The sequence below is a fragment of the Rhipicephalus sanguineus genome, chromosome 2 (assembly GCF_013339695.2).
Source record: "Rhipicephalus sanguineus isolate Rsan-2018 chromosome 2, BIME_Rsan_1.4, whole genome shotgun sequence".
NCBI lineage: Eukaryota > Metazoa > Arthropoda > Arachnida > Ixodida > Ixodidae > Rhipicephalus > Rhipicephalus sanguineus.
Window position 1 is genome coordinate 210,544,199 of NC_051177.1, and position 18,259 is coordinate 210,562,457.

The 18,259-nt window shown below is 47.2% G+C and overlaps 1 protein-coding gene across 2 annotated transcripts in view; it reads left to right on the forward strand.

The window, feature by feature from the left end:
* LOC119384046 (importin-7) overlaps nt 1-18,259 on the forward strand; it is a 179,212-nt gene that overhangs the window by 94,385 nt on the left and 66,568 nt on the right. For both annotated transcript variants that reach the window (XM_049412744.1, XM_037652336.2), the window contains exons 10-12: nt 1,153-1,313; nt 1,861-2,179; nt 6,353-6,450. In XM_049412744.1, the coding sequence (XP_049268701.1) occupies nt 1,153-1,313; nt 1,861-2,179; nt 6,353-6,450 (578 nt within the window). The remainder of the gene's footprint in view (nt 1-1,152; nt 1,314-1,860; nt 2,180-6,352; nt 6,451-18,259) is intronic.

An 18,259-nucleotide genomic window follows, 5' to 3' on the forward strand; every position in this document is an offset into this window, starting at 1 on the left:
TCGAGGCAAGATCATCCTTCTACATTACCAAAAAAGCCATTCAGAAAGCTGGCTTGCTGGGATCTTATGCTAGCACCTAGCGACGTTAAGTTCCTGCCAGAGCACCCCAGCTTCACAATGAGTGTGGTTGTCCATAAATTCTAAAAAAAAAAAACCCAAACAAAAGTAAAACATCGAAAAGGAGGGGCAAGGGGTTGCATATTATAGATATGACATAGGGCATACAGTACTTTCTCAGTAAACGGAAATTTCTTAAACGGAATAGCTGCTTAAATAGAACTGCCTCTAATGTGATTGGTTGGATGCTGCAACCCCGTTCATCTCTCGGGAAATCGAACTCCTGTTTTATTTACTGTGAAAATGGAACTCCTGTTCCATAGGCGACAACCTGAACGCGCTGGGCCCCCCGATCGCTGCCGCCTCGTTTTGCGGGGCCGTGTTCAAGCACACGCCACTTTGTAGAAACAAAAGCAGTTCGCTGTTGCGGAGTTGAGCATTGCTGGTTGCGGGCGACGAGAAACCTCTTTGCGTTGGCGCTATCACGCTAAACGCAAGTGTACGGTACAGCAAGTGCAGCGCTGTTGTAACCATACTGCACGCTTTTATTGGGCAACCACCCAAACGTTCTTCTGTCCTCTGCCCGGACTGCTAGAGCGTCGCGGAGTGCGCATCACTTGCAGGAAGTTCGTCATCGCCTCGTTAAGGGGGGGGGGGGACGTGGCAATGGGAATGATAAATTTGGTCAAATTGTTCAATTTTTCAATTGATTTTTTTCTGCAATCCTGAGACCATGTTTTAAGTCATGGTGAAATATTAGACCAAAATAAGCATTAGAAGTTGGAAAAAAAAGCATTTTACTAGTGTGCTGTCATCGAAAACTATGAGAAAATTGGGCTTTAGAAAATGCAAATCTGAAGTTTTCCCTTTGCACACCCCGTGTACCTCCCAGTGCACATGGGTCGACATAAGAGAGAGAAAGTGCATTTTGTGGGATAGCACCACTTGTACTTGACAGATTTAAAAGAGAAAAAATTGCAGCTGCAGATTTGCGAAGCAACATAGTCCATTAGTAATACAGTTCTGTAATTAACTTAGGAAGATGTTGCAGGGCCTGTCCAATGTCTTGCATTGTTTCTATATGTCTGAATGCAGCGCAAGCGACCGTGAAGCCTAAGATCAAAGAGATTACCATGGAGCTACTGAAGATAATCCGGGAGACAGAGAACGATGATCTGACCAACGTCATGCAGAAGATTGTCTGCATGTACGCTGATGACATTGCACCTATTGCTGCAGAGATGACTCAACATCTGGCAAGTTTTTTTGTTTTTTGCTGCATATTCTCACTTGTTTTCTGCGGGGCCTTGCACTAATAGACAAAATGGAAGAAGGAATTTGGGAAAACTTGAGTTTTTGGGAGAATGTTTACATTAGTGGTAGTTTATGGTCATTGAAAGTAAAAACTACGATCTGGAGGTCGTTACAGTTGTCCCTTATATAAAACTGAGTAGATATTAGGCAGATTTCTGTTTTACCATTTGGGATAATATAAAAACTTACGCCGCTATCGTGGCAATGGTGAGTATGCATCATGCAGTTTGTTTGGGCCCATTAATATAACAGGCGACAAGAGATTGTCACCTAGAGGTTCTTACCTAAGGGGTGAAACGTGACAGGCTGGAAATTCAAATGGCATGCTGTGGGGTGCTGAAAATGATGGCTCTTGCTATACGTTACACGTGATGGAGTCCACTGCCATGGCCGAACTTTCGGTGGTAAAATGCAGTTGGTGTCCTAGGTGACCTCGCAGTAAGGAGGAGTCATTGCGATTGGCAGTGAATGTGAACGGCCATCTTGCAGGTGGCTACCTTCACCCAAGTGGTGGAGACTGGTGGGGACGGTGACGAGAAGGCGATGGTGGCCATGGGGGTGCTGAACACGCTGGACACCCTGGTGACTGTGCTGGAGGAACAGCGTGAGCTGGTGGCCATGCTGGAGCCCACTCTGCTGCAGCTGCTGGTTGGTCAGGTGCTGGGGCAGTCCCTGCTGGAGTTCTACGAGGAGGCCCTGTCTCTGCTCTACTCTCTCTCCTGCCGGGGCCCTCTCTCGGCCGACATGTGGAAGGCCTTTGAGGCCCTCTACCTTGCCTTCCAGAAAGACGCCTTCGACTTCTTCACTGGTGCGTCCACTTCTGTTGTGGACAGAGTGTTGTCTGTGTCAGATAAGCTGTCTGTCACTGTGGTAGCTTAGTGGCACAAATTGTCATAGGAACAAAGAAGTGGAGGTCTGCATATGAAACAAACTTCACTTAAGGGAGGACACTGCTCTTAAATATTTTTTATATCTCAATCGATTTTGATGAAACTCCCTGAGTTTATGTACAATTGTGTGCTGATTTCAAATATGCAATTATTTTTCTGGTATGTAGTTTTTAAAATACAAAATATTTCATGTGCCCATTGGGGAGCACGATTTTTTCTAAGCTGAGAGAGTTACAAAATAAATCAGCATACCACAATAATATGAAATCAGAACTGAGTGCAGTGCAACAAAAATGGATGTTCTAAACCCATTGGAACAAAAGTTATTGTATGTTGAACATTCACCAATGAGTCAATTTCAAGCTGGGATTATTTGGAGTTTTCAGTGGTTCCCGCCGAGTCTGAGTAAACGGTTGGCGACTGTATACCAAGACAGTGGTGCTTGACTGCAGGACAGACTAGACACGCCTCTACGAATTCCGGTTCTTGCATGATTTTGAGCTCCATTGAAATCGTCTGTGCTGATCAATACTTTTTCAGGAACAATGTGGCTTCAGCTAAATTGCTTTCATATAGCATAGAGAAAAGGAAATGAAGTTGAAGGGATTTTCGACTGTCCCCTGCGTATGTGCCATGCTTTCTGTGGAGCAGTTCATGCAAACTGAAGTGAGTCTGTGCCTTCTGACCTGCAACGTGATTCTTCTCCTGGAAATTTTACCCCGCATAATGATTGCACCCTCAAGTCTCGGTCTCTCTTTCGAGGAAAAAAGTGGTATCGTTACGCAAGTAAATACAGTACTTACAGGGTAGACCAGTTATAACGTAAGTCGCTGGAGTCTAGAATATCTTCACTATATGCGGTACCGCGCTATGACCAATACAACTTTTTTTCAAGGCTGAAAGAATGCAAAACATGTTGAGTGAGCATGTCTGAGAACCGAGATGTGGAGCCAAGGTGTTTGCCTTCGTTTAAGGGGCAACGTGCCATTTAAAAATTAAAAAATTGCGATGAACACGATTTTCAAAAACCGTATACTTGGGCTGTACGTATTATAAACTACCTTTCTGTAATTATGACCGCCTAATACATCGTAACAGTATGTCAAATCGGTTAATAACGAGCTGCTGCAGCTTCAGCACAGGCTGAACAAGCGCCGAAACAAGCCCAACTTCGAGCGAGCACCATTCCCACCCCGTTCAACCGATCGGCGCCACCTTGATTTTGTTTTGTTCGTGAATTCCTCAGCATTTTCTTACCACTCTTGGCGGTAGTGGTGGTGGCATGACCGAAGCTACATGCGTTGGTGGGTTGGTGCGCTGAACCGTTGTATAAGCTTCGTTACCGTGGTCAAGCGCGCCGCCAACAACGATTCTGACGGCCCTTTTCTCAGCGAAGCAGCCTCTCTATCGGTAAGGATGATTGCATCGACGGTGTCAGCGCTCATTATCTCCAGCATGCGCCAGCGGCACATGAATGCACAGTTGAAATGTGCTTGGCGTCTCGAATCAACCTTGGCAATCAGAACCCCGACTTGTACGAAAACAAGGAAACAAAACCAGGAAAGGTGGCAAAGGATAGAAGTCAATAAAAATGCATTTTTTTAATCTGCAGGGTCATTTTAGGCCAAGATATGTGATCGAAACTTCCGAAGCCCGATATCTCTAAATTACTTCTTTGTCTGGTGAGGCTGCTTAGTCGAGAGATATCTCTGGAACCATTCATCAGATTTCCATCAAGTTTTCTTTATTATGCATCTGAAGAAATTTTTCAGGGCAAGACAAAGGCATTTTTTACATATATTGTCTGTAATTTGTAATAATTAATTAAAATTTCATTGATGCAAGCCTAATGAGCAACACTAGATTCAGTGCTCTGCTAAAATTTTTTAGCAAGGAAATTTAAAAAAAGGGCTTTTTCTTGCCCTAAGGTACCCATCCAGGAAACTTCGTAGTGAATTTCACAGTGCTAGCACATTTTCCAACTTCTCCAGGCCCTGACGAAGGGCCCCATGTGGACTACTCTGACACAGGGCTGTAACTTGGGAACCAGTTAACATAACTGCATGAAACTTTGTGGTTATTCAAATGGCTTTGCTATTATTAGTCTATCCTGAAAATATCATTAAGATATCTCAAGAAACAAAAAAAGTTGCTTTTTGAAGGTAGCCTCCTCCCTCAAGTTTCCAAATGTTAAAAGGTTAAGTACAAGAACCTGCATTGCCAACAAAATGTACGCAGGGAAAAAAAGTGACAAAAGAAACCACACTCACGGAGAGTCGCCAGCAACAGTAGACTCTCAATAATTCAAACTCTGATAATTCAAAATTTCGGTTAATTCAAACAAATTAAAATTTTTTGGTTGGCCCACTGTTATCAATTTATTTTAAAGCTGCTTAATTCAAACTGTCCCGCTGCTCAAATTCGGTTAATTCAAACTTTTTGCTTTCCATGCCTAGAAACATCTGATACCTTTGTTGTATCTAGCTGAACATTCGTGTTTTTACGTAACTAACATCCGCAAATAAAGCTGAATGCCTGCCTGCAAAGCGGCCAAGCTAGCCAGGTGGCATGCACCAACAGTGGCATACTGACTGAAGAAAAAAAAAAACCTGACTGTCTCGTCTTGGCCAGTTACCTACGTGTCGAACGCTTCTTAGTCACTTTTGCCGTAGTACACTGGTGTTATGCGGGAAAGTGTCCTAAGGTTAGGAAGGGACCACTGGCTGTCATGGGACACAACACATTTTGTCCCTTAATTGCACACGCTATGATGCGTTGTATAATAACGAGCACTAGTATGATCGCTGATGTCTAAAAGCTTTACTTTCAATCATGCAGAGCTGTCTATGATTTTGCGGCCCTGAGAAACAATAAACATCACAATGCTAGTTGGTATGTTGCCTTGAGTCATATTTGGAGAACTTCTGATAATCCTAAACAAAATCCTGAGGTCCCCTCGAGTTTGAATTATCAAGAATGTACGTAATTTTTCGGACCTCCGCTATAATGCAGGCTTCTCCGTATGAAACAAAAACAGTGTCGAACGGGCACTGAAATTCCGTGTGATGGGCACTATGTTCAAATTCCTGGGCACATGTGCGATTCTGAAGACATGGGAACTGCAAACCGCTATTCGAGTGGTGACCACGCCATCCACACCTTCACTTTCGTTGTCGATTTGATTTCCCGCTTTCCAAATGGAGCCACTGCAAAGAGTTTTGTTGACACAATAACACACCACAAATTTGATCGACCACAGATGCTACAGATGTGACAGTTGGCACTCATAAGGCCTATCCTGCGGGTTGTCGTGCTGTCGTGGAAAGCTTGTCCTGGACATAGAAATGGGTCGAAGAGATTCTTCTCGCAAAATGAAGCATGGGAAGCTCGTGTGAGACTGTTCGCAGCCCAGAGATATGCCACGGCAACTACGTATCTCGCAAAAGCCTGCTAAGCTTGTACGCCCACATACAAAGGTGAAACCTCAGATCATAAAGCCTTTAAATTTGTGGAACACCGCCTAGAGGGTGAAGTCAGAGTCGCACATGCAATATTTCTACTCTACAATGATGCAATTATTTATTTTCCTTGCTGAGGAGACAAACAATCGTGACATGCACTTGATACAGACACGGGCGCATGTTCCATGCATAGCGCGTGCAGCCAATGAGTGGTTGGAGCCAAGCCAGTGCAAAGGCTTTGCCGTTGCCTTGGCAACTGCACCCCTTCCTGGCTTTGTGAGCCTGCGATACGCTGCTGCCACAGATCTTTTTGTTTCTCCCTCGGCTCCTCGTTCGTTTGCTCCATGTCTTCTCGGCCTTCGATTTGACCTCATCGCTCTCTCCCCGGCTGCTGCTCCTCCTCCGTTGTGAAGCGTGCTCGCTACCTCGCTTGACTGCGTGATTTTCTAGCAGTTGCATTGTAACGGATATGTCATCTTGGAGTACTGCACAATAGGTGGTATGCATATGCAGCGAGTTCTAACGGAGGGTAATTGAGAGTCAGTAAAGGCTGCATTATAGCTGGTCCTGCACCATAAGCAGTTATGTGATCACCGGTCTGAGCTGTAGTTTGCCTGTTCTCTCTTGCAGACATGATGCCAGCACTGCACAACTTTGTCACAGTGGACACGCCTGGGTTTGTCAGCAACGAGAACCACCTGCTGGCCATGTACAATATGTGCAAAGCAGTAAGTGACATCATCACTCACATCGTGACTTAAGGGGAGACACTCCTCGAAACAACTTTTTTTTTATTTTTTGCAATAGAGACTTGAAAATTCTGTTATATGTATAGTTTTTCATGCAGATTTCAAATATGCCATTACTTTCCATGTAGCTGCTACAGTTGTTGAGTTATGTCATACACAATGGCAAAATGTTACACTTTTTGCGGGAACCGTTTTATGTACTAATCTTTCAGTAAAATAATTGTGTTGAATCTTATTAGACTCTTTGTAGACTGTAGAGTGCCAATATCTATCCAGATATTCCACAGAGATAATGGAACTAATAAAAAAAAAATTGTACTCTGTAACTGATTATTTTCAGTCTCCTTTGAAACAGTAACCGAATATTTTCACAAGTAATGCTGATAGATATTGCAATTTCAAGTAGATATTTGCATTCTACATGTCTTGAAGAATACGTGTGCCAAGTTTCGTTACTATACAATAAATATAAGTTTATAAAAGGCTGCCCGCAAAACGTGAAATTGTCGAAAAAAATGAAAATGAGAAAAACAAGTTTGAAAGTTTGAAACGCTGGCATTTATCAGAAAAACACTATTTACATCAAATTGGGCCACAGTCCGCCTCCACGTGTGCGTGGACGAAAATGTAGACTCGGGGCTATCGGAATTTTCACAACACAGTTCGAGGAATGCCGAAAGTCTGCGCTTTCCAGCCGCCTCTCGGACGCCGAGCTTCCGTTCGCGGCAAGGGTGGCATGCCGAACCCGCCACAAGTGCCGTGAGCGCGCCGATTTCGCAAAGCATCGTGTTGACAGTAGGAGCACCTACAAGCCTAGGCTCACTCTCAAAGAATCCAATCTTCTTTTGGGATGCACTGATAAATTCCACAGCAGCGTCAATTTCACAACCACTGTCGCGGGGTTCGGTGTCGGCGTTAGGCCTATCCGATATCGGAGCGTCGGGGGCATCGTCCATCGCTGTCGCTTTGGGAAGCGTCCGACGCCGTTTCCCTCGATACTTGTGGCGAGTCCTGAACTTTCGAACATCAGAACTGCGCTTTTTAGGGCTTGCCATGGCACGAAAATACTGAAGAAACGCAGAACAACTCGGTCGCGGCGTTTGAGGCTTCGTTCTTTAGCCGGGGAGATGGGAGGGAGGAGAGGGTGGAGCGCGCCGCCGTCCAATGGCGGCCTCGCGCTGCGTGCCGCGAAATTCAAAACGCTCGCCGTACGCGTTGTTTTTCTCGTTTTTTCTTTATTCTGCGTGAAGATACGAGACTAACCCCTGGTGTATTGTGGAGAAGACAGCTTTACGCTGCATGCGGGCAGGATTGCAAATGGCAGACACCGCGTCATTTTCGCAACAGAAGGACGCAAACTACACCATTTTTTCGCGACTTTTGCGCATTTCTCGCGTCACCGCTTCTCACTTGGAAGCCTTTTTAGATAATTTCTCGTGCGAATTTGAGCTTGATATTTTCAGAAATAAAAGATTATAGTCCAAGGATGACAATACAGCCGAAAAAAAAAACCAGATTTTTTTTCGGAAAACCGCGACTTTTCGACCCGCGTCTCCCCTTAATGATCCGCACTCAGTGTCTTCACGTGCTTCTTGCGTACCTCTTTATTTTTGGTAAAAGTTGTTTCTGCAATCCTTTCCTCATGCTCCTCCGCCTTTCATTTTTTAACATAATCGAAATGTGTCCTGTTCGGTGAAATGTTTTGTGTGGAAATCAGCTTGTTTGGCTGCTGGTTCTCGTGCATTTTTCTTCATAATTGTTTTTTTTTTACAAATCTTGCATGGCGTGTCTCATTTCTGGTGCAGAAGGAACCTTGGCTGCCTGCTTGTTCTTCTTCAATTGAGTTTGCTGCTATTAGATGCGAACTCTCGTGAGCAAATTGCACCTGGGTGTGTTCAGATAAGGACGTCAGTGAATGTCCAGTGACCCCCTTTAATTTAACTTTAAATATATTGTTACGGATGTGATGGGTTTATTTACAATGCGAAGTAGAGGCTGGAGAAAAACACAAGAGACGGTCGCAAACCGCCGGTCAGCAATCCCTCGTGCCGGTCCCTCTTCTTCCTCCTTTCAGCGCCGCGTTACATTTCCCTCCGGGCAAGACGAAGCTCACCGAGCGAGTCAGAGTGATCGGTTGTTGTAGGGCTTCAATCGTGCAATATGCACAACCTGCGTGTTGCGCGAACGGCGGTTCTCAGCTGTTACTTTCGCGACGACGTAAGTGACGTCACTCAAGCACTGGGTAATGACAAAGGGACCAGAGTACTTGGAAAGGAGCTTCTGGCAGAGTCCCTTCTTTCGAATAGGCGTCCATAGCCAGACAAAATCACCTTTGGCGAAGGTGACTGGCAGGTGTCTTGCGTCGTAACGGTCTTTAGCACGAGCATGGGAGGAGAGAGTTCTAAGTCGCGCAAGTCGACGCGCCTCTTCGGCGCGACACAAAGTCTGCGCAACACTGGCATTCTCGTTTGTCGAGAAAGGAAGTATGGTGTCGAGAAAGGTTTGAGGATGACGAGCATAGAGAAGGAAAAAAGGCGTATATCCTGTGACCTCGTGTTTTGCGGTATTAAAGGCGTATGTAACGAAAGGTAGTACAGCATCCCAGTTCTTATGGTCCGCTGAGACATACATTGAGAGCATATTGATGATGGTACGATTGGTGCGCTCTGTTAGGCCGTTGGTCTGGGGATGATAAGGTGAGGAATGCCGATAGTGACACCCACAGAGCCGTAACAACTCTTCAACAACATCAGCGGTGAACTGCCGGCCACGATCACTGATCACCACACGAGGGGCTCCGTGACGGAGGATAATGGAGTGCAGCAGAAACCACGACACATCTGATGAGGTGGCTGAAGCAACTGCCATCGTTTCAGTATACCGCGTTAGGTAATCTACGCACACGATAATCCAGCGGCGGCCGGTGGCAGACTTAGGGAAGGGGCCGAGTAAGTCTATGCCGACTTCCTCAAAAGGTGAAGTCGGTGGTTTAACAGGTTGCAGTGTGCCTGCCGGATGAGTAGTAGGTTGTTTGTGGCGCTGGCAGACATCGCAACTCGCGACGTAGTGCTTGGTCGTCTTCCACAGTCGAGGCCAGTAGAAACGTTGTCGGATACGGTGAAGTGTCCGGGCAAATCCAAGGTGCCCAGACGTAATGTCGTCATGCATTGCGCGGAAGACCGCAAGGCGCAGACATTCGGGGACGACGAGTAGCAGTGGGGCGCCATCGCTGGAGTAATTCTTGCGATATAGAAGGCCATCATGAACTACAAATGGCGTTGCGCGTTCAGAGCTGCGGGTCGCATCGATAATTTGTCTCACTGAAGGGTCGCGCTGTTGCTCGTGACCGAAGGCGTCCAAACTAGGGAAGTTGGAGGAAATCGCAACGAGGTAGTTGTCGAAATCGTCGTCAGCAGTGTCCACATTCTGAGATGGAAGACGAGATAAGCAGTCGGCGTCTGCGTGGCAGCGACCACTCTTGTAAGCAACAGAAAAGTTGTACTCTTGAAGCCGCAATGCCCAACGAGCTAATCGACCAGCTGGGTCGCGTAGTCCGACAAGCCAACACAGTGAATGGTGATCTGTGACGATCTTGAAATGTCGGCCGTACAAATAAGGTCTGAATTTTTGGACGGCGAAAACAACCGCGAGGCATTCAAGTTCCGTTACTGTATAATTGCTCTCAGCCTTCGTCAAAGTACGACTTGCGTACGCAACGACGTGTTGACGTCCGTCATGAAGCTGAACGAGCACAGCGCCAACGCCGACACCACTAGCATCTGTGTGCAGTTCCGTGAGTGCCTCCGGGTCGAAATGACGTAAAAGTGGCCCGGAAGTGAGCACAAACTTCAGCTGCTCGAAGGCAGTCTCACATTGAACGGTCCACTGGTATGGGGTATCCTTCCGGAGCAAGTTTGTCAGTGGATGAGCAAGCTGGGCGAAGTCCTTAATAAACCTGCGAAAATAAGAACACAGGCCCAGGAAGCTACGAAGATCCTTCACCGTCGTCGGCTGCTTAAAGTTGCGGACTGCAGTAATCTTGTCGGGATCTGGTCGTATGCCGTCCTTGTCGACGAGATATCCGAGAACCAGGGCTTGGCGCTCACCAAAATGGCACTTCTTTGCGTTTAAAATGAGCCCAGCTTGTTTGACGCAATCCAGAACAACGCTGAGCCGCTGGTTGTGCTCGTGGAATGTCCGTCCGAATATAATCACATCATCCAGATACAGTCAAATCTCGTTACAACGAACACCACATTAACGAACATTTCAAATTAACGAACTTTTAAGAAATCCCGTGCCGACTGCTTATAGTTTCAATGTAAAAATATTTCACTACTACGAACTTCAGAATAACGAACATTTCAGAATAACGATCGTTATTTAATTCCCGTGTAATCTTAACAACACCTCAGTACTACGAACTTATATCCCGAAATGCGAGGATTCTTAGATTTCAGTGTATCGGTCATGGCAGTCGGAGCTGTAAGGTAGCAGACGACGCAGCGCGAAGAGCGGACGCCCTCCCGCTAAAACCTGAGATGGCACGGGAGGAGAAAGACGCGGGCGGAGAACTTTTTTTTTTTTTTTCCCTTCGTTGCGGAGGCGACAACGCATCAGGTTTTGTAAAGGCCCAACCGCATGCATAGCACGCGACTTTCAAGCGAAGGCGACTGCGACAAACCAACACCTCCTACAAACGGGCTCCGTCGCGCTGCTCGATTGAAAACTATTGCGCGCACGCAGGCAAATTACGAAAAATAATTACAGAGTAGATGAATGACAACATGGCTAATTTATTATTGTCTTGTTTGAGATAAAGATGCCATGAAAGCGTTTCGGGACTTCCTTTTTTCGCGATCTTATGTTTAACCGCGGCAGTAGTATCGCTGTGATCCCATGGGGTGCCCGGAAGCGTACGCTGCCTACGCTACGTCGCACTTTGCAAACTGCGTTATGTTGGGGTTAGTCCACGAGGCGCATCTCGACAACGTTTCCTCTTGCTGTCATAGAACGTTTAAGAAAAGCCGCAGCGCCTCACATCGTTGCTTCGCAGGGAGAAGGGCTACCTCACACGACGACGATGTTGACATTGCAGCAAGCTACCACCAATGCAGCAAGCTACTACCGAAACATCAAAACGAACCGTCGATCATAAACAACGACAAAATACGGCCGCTGCCTCGCTCTCCGCGTGAGATGGGGCTGTAAATAAGGTAGTCTATAACTTGCATTCCTTGAAGTACGCGCCGATTGGAAGCATCACGAGCAAATTGCAACCGAAGCAAGGGTCAGAGATGCTGCCATGTTGTTGGATATCGTCATGCTCACTTCCGGGCGACAAGCGATGTTTTCTGGCTTTCCAGAAACCTGGGATGCTATCGCGGAACGATTCTATTTCAGATTCCAATGCCTTTCGTGCTTTTCGCGCTTGGCCAGTGGTCAGAACGACGGTCCGTCCGCGTTATCAGCGCGATCAGCCAGCCGTGTGGAATCGGAAATAGCATCGTTTCGCGATTGCACCCCTGCGACAAGCGACGGCGATGGATGGCCCTCCGCGACAGCAAATCCTGTCGGCCGTCGCTCAAAACTCGCGTGCATGCAGTTGGGCCTTAAAGGATTGCAGCGATGACATGGACGACGATGTCACGGTAGCACCCGAAGATCGCGACGAGTCCGTGTCGGCCACAGATGCGTTGGACTACTTGAGGAAACTCCGCATATTCATAGAAAAAAGCGGAACAGCGACCGAAGCGGCGGATAAAAATGCGGACGGTCTAGAATCGTTCGTGACGCAGAGTTTGTGCTGCACCCGTCAAAAAAACGATCACGGACTATTTCAAATAAACGTGCCTTGTATGACGTTCACGTGTGCATTGTTGTGAGAAACGAGTTCAAGGGCGTACCGTAGCAAAGGTAGGACGTTTGCGTTACTGAAATTCTATTGTTATGGTAAATTTTTGGGCTTTCACTATAACGACCTTTCAGAATAACGAACATTTTTCCGCGGTCCCCTGAAGTTCGTTATACCGAGATTTCACTGTAACACATACAAGTCTCCCATTTGAGACCGCGAAGGATGGAATCCATAAATCTCTCGAAGGTTGCTGGGGCATTACATAAGCCGAACGGCATAACGTTAAATTCAAATAACCCATCGGGCGTAACGAAAGCAGTCTTCTCTCTGTCAGACGGATGCATTGGTATCTGCCAGTACCCAGACCTTAGGTCGACCGATGAAAAGTAGGCGGCGGAGTACAGGCAATCAACAGCATCGTCGATGCGTGGTAGAGGGTACACATTTTTCTTTGTGACGGCGTTAAGGCGGCGGTAGTCAACACAAAACCTCCGCGAGTTGTCTTTCTTTTTCACGAGTATAACAGGAGCTGCCCAGGGGCTGCATGACTCCTGAATAACGCCCTTCTGCAGCATGTCGTTGACCTGTTCGGCGATCACTTTCCTTTCCGAAGGGGATACGCGATAGGGTTTCTGGCGTATCGGCGTAGCATCTCCCGTGTTGATTCGGTGGTGCATACGGGATATCGGCAACGTGAGACAACGCTCGTCTTGAGCAAAATCAAAGACTGCCACATAGCGTGCAAGGACTTCTTCGAGAACATGCTGCTCGGAAGAAGGCAGTGACTTGTTAATCATGCGTCGCAATTCGGCCGAGTAGTTGGGCGTTGTCCGACTGATGCCTGAGGACTCTGCAACCGTTCTGATGTCAATTGCGGTCTGCTCTTCAAATGTTGCCAGTTTAAGTCTGGCTGGGAGAGCAACAGGCTCTGGGGAGGCGTTGACCGTCCACAAAAAAGCATGTCCGTCGATGGCTCGAATGACACACCGCGGAACCAAGACATTCTTCTTAATAGCGTTGGTGCGATCAGGCTCTACAAGTCCGGTGCAGGGTCCCAACTGGGCGCGAGAAGAGCATACGGGAACAAACACTGCTGTCCGACCAGGGATCGACACATCTTTAGAAATTGAAAGCACGTCGGCTGGGTGAGTCGGAAAGTCATCAATGGCGGCAGTTGGCAACGTGCTTTGTAGAAGAATTTCTCCGGTTCCACAGTCAAGCGTTGCACCGCATTCACGAAGGAGGTCTATACCTAAAATGACGTCATGAGTTGCGTGAGCTAACACAGTGAATTCGGCTCTGAAACTTTGTCCTCCAATAGAAAGAAGAACGGAACAAATACCGACAGGGCGCAACATTTCACCTCCAACTCCACGAAAAGTTTCTTGGCGGTCCCACGCGAACATTACTTTATGGCCTAAAAAACAATCTTTGAAACGAAGGCTCATTACCGAAATAGCAGCACCAGTGTCTACAAGGGCGATAGTATTTACACCGTCTATACGCACACTCACTTTGTTCTTTAGCATCACAACAGCAGGAGGAATTGGCGAATATGACCGTCCCGCGACCGCACCTCCATCGGTCGCATCAGCTAGTTTCCCAGCTGAGGCGGGGAAGGCGACCGACGACGCGGCGACGGCGAGCGGCGTGATCGTGTCGGAGGCGGCGTAAGGCTTCGCTCGGAGGCGGGGGACTCGTTGCGGAATCTGCTAGGCCACTGCTGTCGTAGAGGGTGAATGACAGGTGTAGAGGTCGAGGTTTCGTGCGCACGAGCAGGGTACGTCGAAAAGCGCGGTGCTCGCGGCTGGCGGCGGCAGAAGCGCGAAATGTGCCCTCGGAGGCCGCATGCGTAGCAAACAGGTAGTTCCCGGCTTACATTAGTGGGAGCATAGGTACGCGAAGTTGGGTAGTGCTCGGCAGAAGCACGTCGTGACGCCTGGTAGTAATCTTCAGGAATACGCCTTGTTGGTGCTGACTGGTATTCTGCAGCAACCCGCCGGGATGGTGATGGACGGCGGCGACTGTGATCTGCAGGTAGAGACTGGAGGCTCGTGTTGAAATATGCCTCTTCACTGCGCAGTCTGCACTCGACGCGACGCTCTCGCATCCAGTATGATGGTGGTTCGGGGCAATCGTTGAACGAGCATTGGTAGTGGGCATCCGCCGCTTGAAGCCGTCCTAGCTCCTCTCGAACTACCCGACGGATGATCAAGGGAATGTCTTCGCAGGAGGCGACGTCCATACTTGCAACGCTGGGAACGTTGTCCAAGCGCCCGAACTTGGGTATAATTCTTCGGGTCTTCAGAGCCTCGAATGCGCGACACTGCTGCCTAAATTCGGAAGGAGTGCTCAGGTTGTCCTTCGGGATCAGGAAATTGTACACGTCTTCGGCGATGCCTTTTAACAAATGTCCAACTTTGTCTTCGTCAGGCATGTTCGCGTTTACAATCCCGCAAAGCTTCAATACCTCTTCGATGTATGTCGTGCACGTCTCGCCGGGCAACTGAGCTCTACGCGAGAGCGTTTGCTCAGCTTTCTTTTTCTTCGAGCTCGTGTCCCCAAAGCAGGTCTTCAATTCCTGGACAAAGATTTCCCAAGTGGTGAGCACGTGTTCGTGATTCTCGAACCAAAGCAGAGCGGTGCCAGCGAGAAAAAATGCTACGTTCACGAGTTTCGCCGGCGTACTCCACTCGTGATAGCAGCTCACTCTTTCGTAGTGTTTCAGCCAATCATCCACGTCTTCATCTGTTTTACCTGAGAATATGCGTGGTTCAGGCGCCCAGCAGTTAGGTTGTCTTGGTCTGCGGCCAGCTTGTTCCAAGGCCGTGGCACTGGTTGATGCAGCGGCGTTGCCCGTCGGCGTGCCTGCTTCGGCGTCGGTCATGTCGGTGATTTCCGGGGGTAGACCGGCTAGACGTCTGCTTCTTCGAAAGTCTTCTGCGAGTGGGTTGTCCAGGGCGTCGGATTACCCAGCACCTCTCCACCAAAGCTGTTACGGATGTGATGGGTTTATTTACAATGCGAAGTAGAAGCTGGAGAAAAACACAAGAGACGGTCGCAAACCGCCGGTCAGCAATCCCTCGTGCCAGTCCCTCTTCTTCCTCCTTCTTTCAGCGCCGCGTTACAATATATATATATATTGCTGTCCTGGTCCCCAGAACGACAACAACCTTAGTATCACAAAAAAAAAAATTTGCCTTCCTCAAAAAAATTCAGAAGTATTCACTGAGCCACGACTGCTTTTTGCGAATTGCGCGAGAATGAGATTTTGATGAGATCCTTCAAAAAATAAAAATTGTTGTACCTATTGGTCTCAACATTTTTCTTGGCATACTAGGAATAGCCTAAATTGACAAAATGCTGTTACGTTGCAGTATTGGGGCTCCTATACTAAAAAAAAAATTGCAAATAAGGCACATTGTTTAATAATGCCCTAATTTCAGACTTTCTTGCTCTGCTGGTATGACAGTCAGTATTTTATCAATTTTCCAGAGCGTTGCCACACTTTAGGTTAACAATTGTGCCAAATATAATTGTCGACAGGGCTGGGCAAAGATACTTTGAAATTGTATCGCGATACGATACAAGATACTCAGGCAAGAAGTATTTGAGATACAGATACAAGATACTGCCACAAGAATTGTATCCGATACGATACTTGGCAATTGTATCATAAGATACTTCGATACATTCGCAAATTTGTTTTTATAAGTCCATATAATGTAGCAGCAAACGCCTATGCACAAAAACGTCTGCTTGATAATTTCTTAACATTGACCCATTTCGTTTCATTTATTTATTTACATCATACTGTTGGCCATGTGGCCCAAGCCGGAGGGGCAATGTACGGCATAGGAAACACACGTACAAGGCCAATTGAAAATCTCAAACGAAGGAAGACAAGCAAACAAACAGCTCTAATATGAAAATGTTGTTTAGGAAATAGTGATAATGTAATTATGAATTTATTCTGGTGAGTCCGGATGATGAAAAGGTATCAGGTTCCATTCCTCAGTAGTTCGGGAAAAAAAGAAAATTAAAAAAAATTTTTTTAAAATGAATGGAATGTCTGTTAGTATCTCAAAATTTTGCCCTTCTTGCTCAAATTACATTAGTTTCCTTATTGGAGTTTGTTTTAGCTTCTTAAGAGGACAGAGCTGTCCTCTTAAGAAGCTAAAACAAACTCCAATAAGTTGTTTCGGAAGGAAACTAATGTAATTTTAGCAAGAAGGGCAAAATTTTGAGATACTAACAGACATTTCACTCATTTTTTTATTTTCTTTATTTTATTTTCCCCCCGAACTACTGCAGCGAAGTGTATAAACAGCTCTGTTTATGCACTTCGCTGCAGTAGTTCAGGGAAAAAAGAAAATTTAAAAAAAAATGAGTGAAATGTCTGTTAGTATCTCAAAATTTTGCCCTTCTTGCTAAAATCACATTAGTTTCCTTTCGAAACAACTTATTGGAGTTAGTTTTAGCTTCTTAACAGGACAGCTGTTTATACACTTCGCTGCAGCGCTTCTTGCTTGTAAATTTTGCAGTTGATGGGAGTCGCTGATCTGCTTGCCGACCAGCTAACGGGTTGCCATCTAATCACAAGAACTTCAATAAGAAGCCTTCGCACGATTGCACAAATACCGGCGTAGACTTTTGCCTTGTCCGTAAAAGAGCGTTGGCGCAATACCGAAGCACTGGACAGGTGTACAGCAGCAACAACGCTGGTAGCGAATCTTTTTTCTTGACGCATCGTGTACACCAGGGGTCTCAAGCACCGTCTTCCTCCCATTTGTTTTTATTTTCTTAAAGGGATACTGAACAAAATTTTCGCCGCCGAGATAAATGACTCAATTGAAAGATTGGGTGCTGAAATTTGTTGAAACAACCTTCATTTCAGCCAGAGACTAGAAGAAAATAATGAATTTAATGCATTTTTCGCGAATTGGCGCGTCTAGCGGCCGCGCCGCGAACTAGGGAGGAAGTGACGCGAAACTCCGCGGATAGTGACTCGCCAACCGTGCTCGCAGCAAAATCGCTTACCAATCGACATCGCAAGCCGCCACCCGCTGCCGCGCGTCTCCCTCAAAACGTGTTTTCACGGTCGGGAAGGTGTTCTCCGTGCGTGTTCTCAACCGGCAGCCGACGACGCCATTGCCGCGCTCTCGGCCGTATATTTGTTTTCTCAAGCGGAGCTTGCGCCCACGTCTACGAATTTGCCGTCTGTGTTGTGTGCTGCTACGTAATGTGAACGGTGAAGCACCTGACACAACGCAAGAATGCCTCAACGCTGTTCTGCGCTAGGGTGTGCCCTGTCATACCTTTCCAACAGAGCCGAAGCTTCGAAGGATATGGATTCGCGCTGCGCGCCCATCGCAGCCAACGTGGGTGCCTTCAAAGCGTGACTTTTTGTGCTCCGAACACTTCGAGGATAGTGACTATGAGTTACTGCGTAAATTGCTGGTCCCGGCTGCCGACCCACGTTGGGCTACGGCGGCTCGTCTGGCTCGTCGTCCTTGCTGTCGCTTGACACAGCAGAACGGTCACACGCATATAGTTGTATTTGGCGCATCCGTTTTGGAGGCCTGTCGAACTCGGAGTCGCAATGACCGCTCGTGGAACCACTGTCACTCGCACCTTGCATCTTTGCGCTCTCGCGACACGCTCGGTAGTTTTAGCGCTTTTTGAGGAATAAGCGCTATTTTGTTTCCTATGTGGGGAAAAGAGTACAAGGTTCAGCGCCACACCAGCCACCCTCGGTTCTTGAGAGGAGAGGGGGAGAAAGGGAAGTGGCAGGGCAGGAGAGAGCATGCTGGTTGCCCCCCTCTTGCTGGAGCACTCGACGTCACGTCCGCCGACAAGCGCTCACAATCCACTAAAAATACGGCCAACTGCTCGAAATTACGTGAAATAAACGCTGCGTACAGGAACAGT